Below are 14,211 nucleotides of genomic sequence, written 5' to 3' on the forward strand. Positions count from 1 at the left end.
CCAAACAGAACCTTTTTACTTATTTATTTATTTCATGGCGGTTTTAGGATTGGTATTGTGTGAACAAACAGATCGTGTTTTGGCGCTTAGAAGAAGCGGGCTTTCTGGGTGTCCCTACCACCCCCGCCCCATAACCGCTTTCCAGGCCCCGCCTTCTGTGTTCTCTGGTTACTAGAGCCGGTGTGACCGAGCTTCTGGTTGCACCTGCTTCTGCCTCACCGCCCCCATCTTCCCGGTCAGGGCCACTGGCTGCAGTCGTCGTTAATACCGAATTTCGCAGTTGAAGGTACATCTCGGTAAATGTAGTGGAAAAAATTCTCATGCATAAGGCTTTTTGTTTTTTAAATAGAGAGTAACAAGTTCTTGGCTTATTGGGGGCTATTTTCATTATATTCCAAAGTGGGTGTTGTGACCAAATTGTTTGCAAGGATCTTAGAGATTTGGGGTATCTAAACGGCTTTGTTAATGTAGATTGAGTTTAAAATTGTTTATAAATTACATATTTTTAATTATCTGAAACATTTAGGTCATAAGTTTAGTGTTTGTTTTCGAAGTATAAAATATAAGAATTTACCTTTTTTTTTTTTAAATAAGCAGATAAGTGCTTTGAACTGTGGAACAGAAAGGTATTTCTGAGCCGGGTGGTGGCAGCGCACTTGGGAGGCAGAGACTGGTGGATTTCTGAGCTCAAGGCCAGCCTGGTCTATAGACTGAGTTCGAGGACAGCCAGGGCTATACAGAGAAACCCTGTCTCCATCCCCCCTCCCCCCAAAAAAGAAAGGTATTTCTGAAATGGGGAAATTTTGTTTCTAAACAGGCTGACACCTTAGTATGTTAGTTTCATTTGTATTAAAGTTGGGAACTTGGGGTATGGTGTCTAGAAACTGGTGCAGGGTTGAAGGGTCTACTGAGTAAGCAGCACTGGGTGTGCTGCCTTTTGGGGTGCCATTGTGGTGTGTCTTCATCCTTTGTTAGGGAAGAGCTGCGCCACTCCTAGCTGGATAAAAACTCATTTGAGTTTGAGTTGTCATATGACAACTATTTGGGTAGCCTCTCTTCTCACGTCCATTTCCTCTCAACTTATGGCCTTCCACATTTTCTAATCAGGCTTTATATTTCTTTCATGATCTTAGATTTGTTATACCAACAACTGACAGGCATTGATTTATTTATCTGAAATGATTTTGAACATTAGTACAGGTAGTGCCTTGACACATAAGAAGTTTGTGGCTGGGCAGTGGTGGTGCACACCTTTAGTCCCAGCACTTGGGAAGCAGAGGCAGGTGGATTTCTGAGTTCTAGGCCAGCCTGGTCTACAGAGTGAATTCCAGGAAAGCCAGGGCTACACAGAGAAACCCTGTTTCGAAAAACCAAAAAATAAAAAACCTAAGTCCAGTTAAAATTAAAGAAGTGGTAAAGGACTGTGGAAGATAAATGGCTAAGGCTAGCTTACTTGATAGAGTTGTCTGTCGTGTACTATTGCCCTGGCTTTGCTCTCCAACACCAGATAAACAGGGATGATGGTGAATGCTTGTAAAATCCCCTCGTTGGGGATAGTAGAGGCAGGAGGTTTCAAGGTTATTCTTGGCTGGCCAAGTTCGCGAAGCCTAGATACATGAAATGCTGTGTAAAAATGAAGATATATAATGGCTAAAGGATGAGAATAGAAGAGATTTTGCTTGAAATGTTTTAGAAGGAATTGATCTTTAGTGTATATGTGTGTATGCATTCATGCATGCATCTATCTGCAGAAGGAATCTAAATTTACTTCTCCCATGCAATTTTAAGAAAAGCCAGGCAAGTGGCATATACCTGTAGTCCCAGGAATTGGGTAGCTGAGACAGGAGGATCAGGAGTTTGGGGCTAGCCTGTCCGATACAGCCAGACCCAATCTTGGAAAAAAAAAAAATCATACACATTTTTTTTTGGGTGTTTTGTCTGCATGTATGTATATACATTATCTCTGCCTGGTTCTAGCAGAACTCAACTGAGGGTGTCAGATTCCTTGGGACTGGAGTTAAAGAGGGTTGTGATCAAAATGTGGGTGCCGGGAATGAAGCCTGGGCTAGCCCAGTCTCTCTCTTGTGTTTGAAACAGGGTCTCATAGACCCCTGGTTGGCCTCTCATTCAGTGTAGTTGAGGAGGACCCTGGTTCATTTGTGCCTATCTCCCAAGCACGAGGACTCCAGGTGTGCTCCACCGTGACCTGCTAGGAATCCTGTTTTTAAAACTGTTTAATTTATTCTTGCTTTCTGTGACAGCAAACAAATATTTAAACTCCCTTATGAGGATCAGAAGTGAGACTGTTATGCAGAACTACAGACTGGTAGTTGATTTATATCTCAATTGCAGTTCTGTTTTTGATTTTTATGCTGGAAGGTTATAACAAAACAGAATAGGAAAAAAATGGAACTTAGAAAATGTGAAGTTTGAGTGTTTAATGCTAAATAATTGCATTGTGGCCGACATTTTGTGAGATAAAACGAATTACACTTATTATAAAATAATTTTACTAAAAGGAAAAAAATTAGGGAAGATGGATAAGAAGAATGAAAAGAGTAACTGACTTAATTCACATGGGAAATCTTGGGTTTTTCTTGGTGAGAATTGCCCCATTGTAAAGAAACATATATCAGCTGTGGTGGAAAAGCCAGCAACAGTGATACATAACAGTAACTTTTATCCTCCTGATGTGATTGTGGTCTCCAAGACACTGCTTGGCCTCAAACTAACTCTAGCAATCTGTTCTAATCTTCTGGCTCCTTCTCTTAATCTATCTTCACCTGTATTTGACTTGTTCTCTCTTTAACCTGCTTTAGTTAAACACTTCCCGATAAAACTTTCCTTCCTTTCTCTCTCTACTCTGTTAAGTAGCCTCTCTTTTTTTCTCTCGGTGACAGTTGGGCATATCCTATTCTGTCACATCTTTCTCTGATTTGTCATTTTGTCTGCCACTCAATTATATATAATTTTCAAGCATGGGTATTCCTTCTGCAACTAACTTTACCTTCATTGTTTGGGAATAAAGGTGTGTGCTAAGGGCTGAGCCACACTACAACTAGCAACAGGGTTTTCTAGTAAATAACACAGTCTTAGGGTTCACAGTGTGAACAAACATCCTGCAACAGTCACGTTAGGGAATTTTGTATGAAGCTAACAGGCAATGCATAGCAATACATTAATTTTATAAATTTGAGTGCTTTTAATGTACTATGTATTGACAAAGGTTTGGGGATACACCATTGAGCAAAATAGACAAGGTTTTCTAGAGTTAACAGAAGGAGCAAATAGGAAAGTCAAGGATGCTAACAAGACATTTTTGTAATATGTTACTTAGTTTGGGGTAAGAATGCAAAAGATTAAAAGAGAAGAGAAAGAAAAATAATTGAGGGAACTGGAAGTATTCCGAAAGGTCAAGAACAGAGTCAGCATAATTAGGCAGTGATATAATCCAAGAATCAGGATCAGAGAGGAAGTTTTAACCTTGAACAAATTACCAGTACAGAGTGAAAGAGTTATTGGAATGAGGAAGATAGACATTGGAATTGAGACTAGACTCTTAGAAATACACACACACACACACACACACACACACACACACACACACACACACACAGTTCATAAAAGCAGGGAATGGAGGGTAAAACTAGGAGTCACTGTTATCACGGGTAGGATTGAACTAAATGATGCACAAGGTGGGTAGTAGTTCTGATGTGTACTTTTTAAAAGACGAAAAGCTGAGGATTAGTTAATAACAATGGTCTGCAAATAGTATCTTTTCCCAGTTAGCCAGAAGAGTAGGAAAGGAGCATCTTCTTAAAAAGGTGTTTGTAGGTAAACAGTATGCTTATGTGTATAACACATTTAACATATAACAAGGAATTATACCTAGAAAATAAAATGTACTTCTGAATACCAGCCTAATGAAGTGGCTTTGAAGACTATCAATAATATTTTTCAGATTCAATGCATCTAGCCACATGCATCCTATAGTGTTTTATTTCATGGGATTTCACTTTTCTCCTTTTATAGTAGACACTCTTCTAAATCATTATATAAATAACAACTTTATTTATATAATAAACAACAATTTGATCTTCCTAATTAAAAAAAAAAGAAGTGATTTGATAGGATTGGTGCTTTAAGAAGGATTTGAGGTTTATTGACATGGAAGAGTAATGTTTTGGAGCAGGTGGGCGACTCTGTTGGGGGCTGGAGAGAGCTCAGCGGTTAAGAGCACTGACTGCTCTTCCGAAGGTCCTGAGTTCAAATCCCAGCAACCACATGGTGGCTCACAACCATCTGTAATGAAATCTGACACCCTCTTCTGGTGGGGTCTGGAGACAGCTACAGTGTACTTACATATAATAAATAAATATTTTTTTTAAAAAAGGCATGCACCACCACTGCCCGGCTTTTAAAAAAAAAAAAAAAAAAAAACCTCTGTTGGAAGTGTTTGATAGGAGGAGGTGTTAACTATAGGTGTGGATTGGAATGTCGCTGAAGATGGAGATTTGAGGTTAGTAACAATAGCAGAATGAAATGAATTGATTTTTGCTTAGAAATGAGTATGTACTTATAAGAAAGTAATAGATTTAGTGTAATTGTAGGAAGGAAAGGTTTTAGCAAACAAGTTTATATGTCGGGGGATTGACTCATTCCTGGGCTCATTCTTGCTCTTTTATGAAGTATAGATATACTGAACAAATTTTGCTAGTGTTAAAATATTCTTCATAAGTAACTAACAAATTTATACCATAAAGAAATGATAGGGCTTGGAGAGAGAACTCAGTGATTAAGAACACATAGTCCTTGTCCAGAGTATCAGAGATAGATTTTCAGAATGTTTGATTCACAACCACCTTTAGCTCCAGTTCCAGGGAGGTCTCTGGGGGTACCTGCACACAATAAAAATAATAAAAGTATATTTTAAAAGTGAAATAATGTGGTTCTGGAGAGATGGCTCAGTGGTTAAGAGCACTGATTGCTCTTCTGAAGGTTGTGAGTTCAATTCCCAGCAGCCACATGGTGACTCACAACCATTTGCAATGTGATCTGATGCCCTCTTCTGGTGTGTCTGAAGACAACTACAGTGTACTCATATACATAAAATAAACAAATAAATTTAAAGAAAAAGTGAAATAATGTTTTAGGAGATAGAAATGTTTAACCTAACTTCAGTATTATATAGTGTATACATGTATCAGAATCACATTGTACCCTGCTAAATATGTATATTTAAAAACAAATCTTGATCTGGTGGCACACACTTGTTATCCTAGCACTTGGTAGACAGTGGGAGGAGAATTGCCTGAATTTAAGGCTATCCTGAACTACATAGTGTGATTCGGGTCAATGTGGGCTATAGCGGCAGTTCTCAGGCTGTGGCTTGCAAAGCCTTTGAGGGTTGAAAAACCCTTTCACAGAGGTCACATATCAGATATGCTGTATATCAGATTTTTACATTATGACTTACAACAGTAGCAAAATTACAGCTATGAAGTGGCAACATTTGAGGAACTATATTAAAGGGCCACAGCATTAGAAAGGTTGAGAATCACTATGCTATAGTATAAGATCCTGTATCAAAAAAAAAATGGGGAGGTGTTGTAGCTGCCCGCAGCCACATGTAAACCGGGTTACCTGTTGAGAGAATTTTGGGGTCATAGGGAAGAGGGGCGAAAAGAACGTGCGGCCAAGTCAATGTTCACTGATCAAAGCCGTAAACTTTAATGGCGCCAGACCTTTTAACAGTTCGGGCAAACCCTTCCCCCCAGACTCCAGGCTGAGTTCCGGTGGAAGTTAGTTGTCTAGCTTCTCTTGGAGGTCTTCGTCTTGACTGCTCCGGCAGCTGGGTGGGTCACCTGTTTAATTCAGGAATCCCTATACCTGGAGGAACAATGAACTTAACCTTTACTACGAGCGCTCCACCCTAGGTGGAGCAGGATCCTGGCTAACTGGGAGAAGTTAACCTTGACCAAAGTCAAACTCTGACCAAGTGCAAGACTGCCCCAATATGGCTCTGTACAAGGTGTCTTAGGGTTTTACTGCTGTGAAGAGACACCATGACCAAGGCAACTCTTATAAGGACATTTCATTGGGGCTGGCTTACAGGTTCAGAGGCTCAGTCCATCATCATCAAGGCAGGAGCCTGGCAGTGGCCAGGCCGGCATTGGAGCTGAGAGTTCCACCTCTTGTTCTGAAGGCAGTTAGGAGAAGACTGGCTTCAAGAGAGCTAGGATGATGTTCTTAAAGCCCATGCTCACAATGACACTCTTCTTCCAACAAGGTTACACCTACTCCAAAAGGCCCCACTTTCTACCACTTTCTAATACTCTCTGGGCCAGGCATTCAGACTATCACAGGAGGGCATGAGAGCTTCCTCAGCAGCTAAGAGTACTTTTTATAATTGTAGAGGATAGTGGTTCATGGCACTTCTGTCAGTGAGTTCGTCTTGATTTTATATGGTATTAACATACCTGAATAGTATGGAGATAATAACTACCAGCCCAGCCTCTAGAATGGTTTTGTTTTGTTTTGTTTTCACTAAGAATGATAGCCATCAAGGAGGGAGCTCACTTCTAATTTGATTTCTCTGAATTCTGACCCAAGACGTGCTATGTTAAAAGTTGTAGGATCTTAACATCCAGTTATGACATGCAATCAATATCAGTTCAGTGGCAATAGCTTGCACCACAGAGGGAGGTAGCCTGCCCATGGGATTGGTTTTAGTAGTAGTCTTGTGGCTTCTGGGAGTGCCTTTTACAATTAGACATACATATATCCTTTTTTTTTTCTTGCTCCAGCCCAAAGATTTACTTACTTGTTAAATTTAAGTACACTGTAGCTGTCTTCAGACACACCAGAAGAGGGCGTCAGATCCCATTATGGATGGTTGTGAGCTACCATATGGTTGCTGGGATTTGAACTCAGGACCTCCAGAAGAGCAGTCAGTGCTCTTAACCGCTGAGCCCCCATATATATTCTTAACTGATGTTTTTGTTTACCTAGGCATAGATTATTGTAGGGTTTCCTTCACCACTTTCTCAGCAGTATAATTTATGCCTTATCCAGCCATAAACTCCCAAGAGTGCCCGTCCTTTGTACCTTATGCGGATAATTTTCTATCCTTGTATCTTTAGTTGTGTTTATACTTTGAGATGCTTTTCTTTCTTTCTTTTCTTCTCCCCCCCCCCCCCCCCCCCCAGACAGGGTTTCTCTGTATAGTCCTGGCTGTCCTGGAACTCAACTCTGTAGACCAGGCTGGCCTCGATCTCAGAAATCTGCCTGCCTCTGCCTCCCAGAGTGCTGGGATCACAGGCGTGTGCCACCACCGCCTGGCTGAGATGCTTTTCTAAATCTGTAAGGTATTCAAGTTAGCATTATATAATAAGTCCTCTTAATAGAGTGTAGGTAGGATCTCTAAAGAACCAGCATAGTTTGTTCTAGGCTTGTGCCATTTAGTCTCGTGACTCAGCACCACAGGAGATACAGGATCTAAGGGATACATGTACAGTTAGTAAGGTCCATTACAGCATAAAAATATCCAATGTTTGAATCAACTCTTCTTCATAAAGGCATGTTTGGGTACAACTGTGTGGATAGGAGGCACAATCTACAGTCGTTTTCTAGGAATTGTTCCACCTCCTCATCCTGGGATGTGCATGAGTCACATTTCCCTACCCCTTGCCTAAAGGGGAGGTTGGGAGTGACACCATGCCCTCAGCCTGCTCTCTGTGTTGGGCCTTGCAGGCCTGTCCCTCGGGACAGCTCTGTAGCCACCACACTTCCACTCCATTAGCTACATTCTGGGTTTGAGTCAGGCACAGGGACATTCGTCTGGATATAGAAGATGGTTGCATGAAATTGAAGACCAGGTAATGACGTGGCGGGACTTAGACTAGAATAAATGGGATAATTAAGATATGAGCTACTTGGAAAACAAGCCCAAGCTTATGGCCTAAGCATTTATTTATAAATTTAAGTCCTAGAGGCATTATTTCGGGGAACTTGAGCATGGGTGGGAAAGCCCACAGTTACAAACGATGCCCAGCATGGAGCATGAGCCCACAACGTCCTGAGATGAAGAGTCTCTTGCAGTACCAGCTAAACCAGCTGGGTGAATCAAACTCCAGGGAATCCAATATTCTTCTGTTCCCTGTGGTCACATACATGTGTGTGGCAGCACACACACACACACACACACACACACACACACACACACACACTTTTTTTTTAGGTCATACTCTAGTAGTGAAGTACTGAATGCTTTGTAGTTGGAGTTCTGCCTTTAGATAGCTTTCCCTCTCTTACATACTAGGGAACTCTCCAAGACCTCATTAGTTGGGTGAAGAGCACAAGGGTGGTAGGGACATGAGAAGGAGTGAATTTTTGGAATCTGAAGTGAAGGTCTAATCTGTGATCTCAATGCGGGAATATTAGTGGGTTTAATCTTGAACAGATAGTATGCAGGTAACTGCTCTCGTTTCAGGATTGTGACAGTCATTGGAGACAGCTTCTGTCAGTGTGACATCATAGCTAGCAGTTTATCTCACTAATCCAGTACACATGATTTTATGTTTTTAAAACATTTCTTTATTGATTTTGAGGAGAGGCCGCTCTTGTAGAGGCCAGAGAAGTAGTAGTCAGTTCTCTATACCATGTAACATCTGAGTGTAATTATAATCTGGGGTCTTTTCTATGCCCCTCTTGTTCCTAAATAAATGACACAGAGACCTTGTACTTACTAACAAGCTGCAGGCACTGTGGCTGGGTAGATACACATCTGTCTATTGTAACACAGTCGTGTTCACTGGATGACTTCTCCCGTTGTGCCCTGTTACTTGCTGTCAGAGTTTTGCCCTGGCTTGCTCTGCTCCATGTGTGTCCTTACTCCCTGCTCATGGTGAATCCTGGTTCTCCTCTTCCCCCCCCCACTCTCTCCCCCCTCTCTCCCTCCCTCCCTCCCTTCCTCCCTCTCTCCCTCCCTCTGTCCTTGAGACCCTCTGGCTGGGATAGGAAATTCTGCCTTCTCTCTTCTTCCCTCAATTGCCCAGCTATTGGCTAATCAGCACTTTATTAACCAGAGGTAATGGAAAACAATCATTACACATCATTGACATAGGAAATGATCCAGTAATCATGACAATGCCAGTGTCCAGACTGCAGCCAGAACTCTGGGCATAGAAATCGACATCTGAAGTATACAGTGTACAAAACCATCCCCATTCATTCATGCTCTGCTTCTTTACTTAGGGTTCTAAATTTAGCAAAAGTTTAGAATGTAAAACATTTTCTCCTCAAATACATTTTCAGTCTGTTTCAATATATAAAACTTGACTAGTTGTTGAGAAAAGATTTTTTTGAAAAAATTGATATTTTCTCCAAATTACATAGTTTTTATTTTAGAAATTTATATAGTGTTTAAAGTCCAGGATCTATGCATACATCTTTAGAACTAGCTATGAATTTTAATTATAAATTTAGCATAAGTTTAAAATGTAAGACATTTTCTTCTCAAATACATTTTTAGTTTGGCAGTGCTGGGATCAAATTTAGGGTCTTATAACTCTGACATGTTGAGTTACATCACCAGCCTTATTTTTGGTGTTTTGTTTTTGTTTTGAAATAGGTTTTCACTCTGAAGCCAAATGTGCCATTGTATTTGCCAGTCTCCTTCCTTATCTTTCCTAGTACTAGGATTTCAGGTTTGAGCTACCATAGCCAGCTTCTTGCCTTTTTATTATTTTGTTGTTGTTTTTTGTTTTTTGGATTTGGGTTTCTCGAGACAGGGTTTCTCTGTGTAGCCCTGGCTGTTCTGGAACTCAGTCTGTAGACCAGGCTGGCCTTGAACTCAGAAATCCGCCTGCCTCTGCCTCCGAGAGTACTGGGATTACAGATGTGCACCACCACTGCCCGGCGCCAAATATATTCCTAATTTATGTTAAAGTTATAACTTTACTTACAGAAAGCATAGCATATTCCATTCAAGGAAAAATTTAATATTTAAGAATTTTTGCTTAATAAGTAATTGTCCTATTTACTTATTTTAAGTTTGTCAGTGTATCTGTGTGTATTCATGTGTGTGTTCATGTATGTATGAAAGTGGCTGCATTTGTGCCAGGAACACATGGAGTACATAGGGAGGTTGGGTGTGGATTCTCATCTTCCATCTTGTTTGAGACTGAGCCTTTCTTATCGGACAACCCTGATGTTCATACATTTCTAGGCAGGATTCTCCTGTCTGCTTTCTATCTCTTCCATAGGAGTACCGTTTGTACTCCTGCATTAAGCTTTTGCCTAGACTGGGGATTTGAACTCAGGCTGTTGGGCTTGTGTGTTAAGTACTTTACCTGATGAGCCACTTTCTCAGTTCCACTTTTTCCTTTTAAAACAGTTTGCTTTTAGTGCCTTTAAATACAGGCTCACTTTTATTGCCTGTCTAATCTTATCTGATTAATCCAAGATATTGCTTGTAGAATAGGTTCAATAACTGTTCTTTGTTCAAGTAAGTCTCAGTTCAATGTGCATGTGTCTCTGAATATTATTTTAAAAGTTTTTCAGTATATTTCTAACATGGAATAAAAAAAGTAAAGGTTACTGCATTTCTCATTCATAACTAGTAATTAAGCATATACATCATTTTCAATGTTGTTTCCTCTCTTATATAACTTCTCCATAAATAAAGATACTGCATTGTCCAACCTTTATAATTACATGTTTGGAAAGATGCTTAGCATTCTAAAAATTCAGTGGATGTAAAACTATTTGCCTAATAGTGTTTATCCTGTTATGTCATAGGATAATAACATCTATTTATTTTAAATTTAGCGTGCTTAAAGCCCAGTGTTACCTTCTTGCCCCTTATTTAAGATAGGCTGGATATGGAGAGGTATAATCACTGGAATATGACAGTTTTGTTCTCTTTTGGGTGTGTATGTTATTTTGTAGCACTGGCTGTCCTGGAGTTTGCTCTGTAGACTAAGCTGGCCTTGAACCACGGAGATCTGCCTGCCTCTGGCTCCTGAGTGCTGCTGCTGAGATTTGAGGTATGTGAGGTTTGATTTGGTACATAGCCAAAATGCCTTCTGGAAAGATGATATGGCTAGAGCTGTAATTTAGAGCCTAAGGCAATCTGCTAAGGCTCTAAATCTTGGTTAGGAAATTGTCCAATCTGTTGAACAATCATATATCATAAATTTTGAGGGATAAAATTCTTAGTGTTTTACTTGTTGAATAGTAAGCAGTTTGCCTCTGTTAACAATTTTACTAAATTTTTCTAGTTGGATGTGTCTTTGCATTATTACACATTTTGTCATTAAGTGCATAATTTTTCTTTTTTAGAATTGTTATTGGTGATATTTTGATGTTTTATACTTTAAATTCATGTTCTTTAACAATATCATCTTTTTTTCTTTTTCTTATTATTGTGTTTCATATTTTTCTGCTTGATAGAATTTTGAATAGGGCCAGGTGACAGATAAGCAGCACTTTTATTTTAATAAGATTTTCCTCTATGTCTTAAAGAATAATGTTGATAGCATATAGTGTGCTTCTTGATCTGGGGAGGTGGCTCACTTGGTAAAATGTTTGCATTGCAAGTACAAGGACTTGAGTGACTTGAGTGTGGTTCCTAGAATCCAAGAGAAAATGCTGGGCCTGATGACCAGCCAGCTAGGTTAACCTAATTGAGGAATTCCTGGCTAATGAGAAACCATGTCTCAATGGAGGTGGCTGGTGGTATTAAAGAAAACACCTGAAATTGCTTTACAGTTCATATGTATTCTTCCACACATGAACATGAAGCATGCATGTGTGCATGTACACACACGAGCGCGCGCGCGCGCGCACACACACACACACACACACACACACACACACGCATATACTTACTTACATGTGCATAAAAAGAATAGGATATGCTTCTTTCTAGTATTTCAGAGAATTATTAAAATAGTAGCAGTGCTATAGCACTTGCCTGCCACGTGTAAGGCCTTGGTTCTCTACTCAGCACCAAAAAGAGAGATGGTATTCAAAACCAAGAAACACAGAATACATTTATATGTAACAGTAAGTAAGGTTTTTTTTTTTTTTTAAGATTTTCACATTAATATTGTGTTGAATTTTAAGTCACTTATTTTAAGATAAAATTTTAATATGCTACATAATGTGTTATATATTATTCTAGTAGATACTATAACATTAAAATATCCATTAAATCTTTTTCAACCATGATGATGTTTGATATAACATGAAGTGAGTAGGATCTTAGAGTCAAAGAAAATTGAGTTTATAATTTTTTGCTCTTTTAAAAACTGAATGATTCTAGTAAAATTATCTGTTGAAGTTTATTCCTTTTGTTTGTAGTTAGTGACTTTCTGTATTAAAGTTATCTCCATGTTTCCTCCTTTATCTGCCCTCCTTTCTACATGGTAATCTTTTTTTTTTTTTTCTTTTTTTTTTTTTGAGACAGGGTTTCTCTGTGGAGTCCTGGCTCTCCTGGAACTCACTCTGTAGACCAGGCTGGCCTTGAACTCAGAAATCCGCCTGCCTCTGCATCCCAAGTGCTGGGATTACAGGCGTGCGCCACCATGCCCGGCTTCAACATGGTAATCCTATTGCTAGTAGAAATCCAGAATCTTCTTTAAGACAATTTAGAATCCTTTTTTCATGGTCATTTTTACTTCTGATCCTCTGCTTCTGTTTCAAATTTTGCTTCTATTTCTTCTCTCTGATCCGGGCATAATATTTAGTACCCTTATTTTTATATATATCAGTAAAAAACTCCATGGGATATCTTGCTAGAGTTGGTGGCTCACACCTCTAATTCTAGTACTTGGAGGTCTAAGACAGCCCAGTTCAAAGCCAACCTGGGTTATATATGAAGCCCAATTTCAGAAAATAAAACAGAGCCTATGGAAAGGGTCATCAGATAGATGCTTGCCCCCAAACCTGACAACCCCAAGTTCCACAGTGGAAGTAGAGAACTACTTCCCCTGCAGGCTATCTTTTGGCCTCCATACTTGCATTGTGGCATGCACCCTCTCTCAATCAGTCAGTCAATCAATCAATCAATCAATCAATAAACAGGATTAAATCCTCAAACACCACCACTACCAAAAACTTTAAAAAAAAAAAAAAAAGAAGCCAAAAATCTCTGCAAGGAGGATTAATGAGTTTGGCAGACTTTAGGGAAATTGACACAGTACTATGAGAGACAGTAAGCAGTCTTTGAAACGTTAAGTGCGTTTGTTCTGTTCTGTTCTGTTCAAGGTCTTAAATAGCTTATAAGCTCAAGCTGGTCTAGAACATGTGATTCTCCTACTTACCTCCTAGTACTGAGATTATAAGCATGTTCCATCTCCATTATGTAATGTGTATAGCACATAGATCAGTTTATCTGTGATATGTGTTTGATAGTGTATTTCTTAAACTAATAGTTTGAGAGATTCCTTTACATTACTAAGTTTGGTGGAATGCTTTAAAATCTGAAGTTTGAGCCAATAAGATGGTTCAACATATGAAAGTGCTTGCCATACAAACCTGATGACCTCAGATCGCACAGTAGCAGGAGAGAACTGACTCCAGATAGTTGCTCTGACCTCTGCACACATGCTATGTGGTACTTACTGTACTGTGTCTGTACTTACATACAAAAACATGCATACACACAATATAATTATAAGTACATTTTAGAATAAAATAAAGTTTGTCTTTATGTGTTAAAAAGTAGTTTTTATTTATTTTACAGAGAATTAATTAGAGCCAACATGGCCACAGGAGGAGGTCCTTTTGAAGAAGTCATGCATGATCAGGACTTACCGAACTGGAGCAGTGAGAGTGTGGATGACCGACTCAACAACGTGGTATGATATTTTACTGTGGGTGGTGTATTGTTGACCACTAATTCAGTGAGGCTTTCCCATCAGTTGTAGTCACTGAAACTCTGTAAAAACTGCAGGCAAATAGACTAAGGGACTCTTGGTTGAAGACACTTTAGCTATAGTTAATAGAATGAATAGCTTAAACTAAAAAAAAATGATTTATTAAAAGGAGGTGAAAGTGCTTTCTGGAACCATGTTAAAAAAGTATAGCTCAGTTTTAGGGAGGGGAAAAAAGGAACTGCAAGGTTGCTCAGAATTGCTTTTCACCTCTGTGCCTGTGCTTCTAAGACCCTCTCCCTAACCTCGCTTTCCCTCCAAGATCTGCCTT

The 14,211-nt window shown here is 39.5% G+C and overlaps 1 protein-coding gene across 12 annotated transcripts in view; it reads left to right on the forward strand.

The window, feature by feature from the left end:
- Pcm1 (pericentriolar material 1) overlaps positions 1-14,211 on the forward strand; it is a 93,975-nt gene that overhangs the window by 880 nt on the left and 78,884 nt on the right. For 10 of the 12 annotated variants that reach the window (XM_052162363.1, XM_052162366.1, XM_052162367.1 and 7 more), the window contains exon 2: positions 13,751-13,865. In XM_052162363.1, coding sequence (XP_052018323.1) covers positions 13,770-13,865 — 96 coding nt within the window. In that variant the 5' untranslated portion in view covers positions 13,751-13,769. Of the gene's footprint in view, positions 1-12,586; positions 12,609-13,750; positions 13,866-14,211 lie in introns of those variants that run through there. The other 2 variants (XM_052162365.1, XM_052162370.1) reach the window with 2 other exon arrangements.

Source organism: Apodemus sylvaticus, chromosome 18 (assembly GCF_947179515.1).
Source record: "Apodemus sylvaticus chromosome 18, mApoSyl1.1, whole genome shotgun sequence".
In the NCBI taxonomy this organism is placed as follows: Eukaryota; Metazoa; Chordata; class Mammalia; order Rodentia; family Muridae; genus Apodemus; species Apodemus sylvaticus.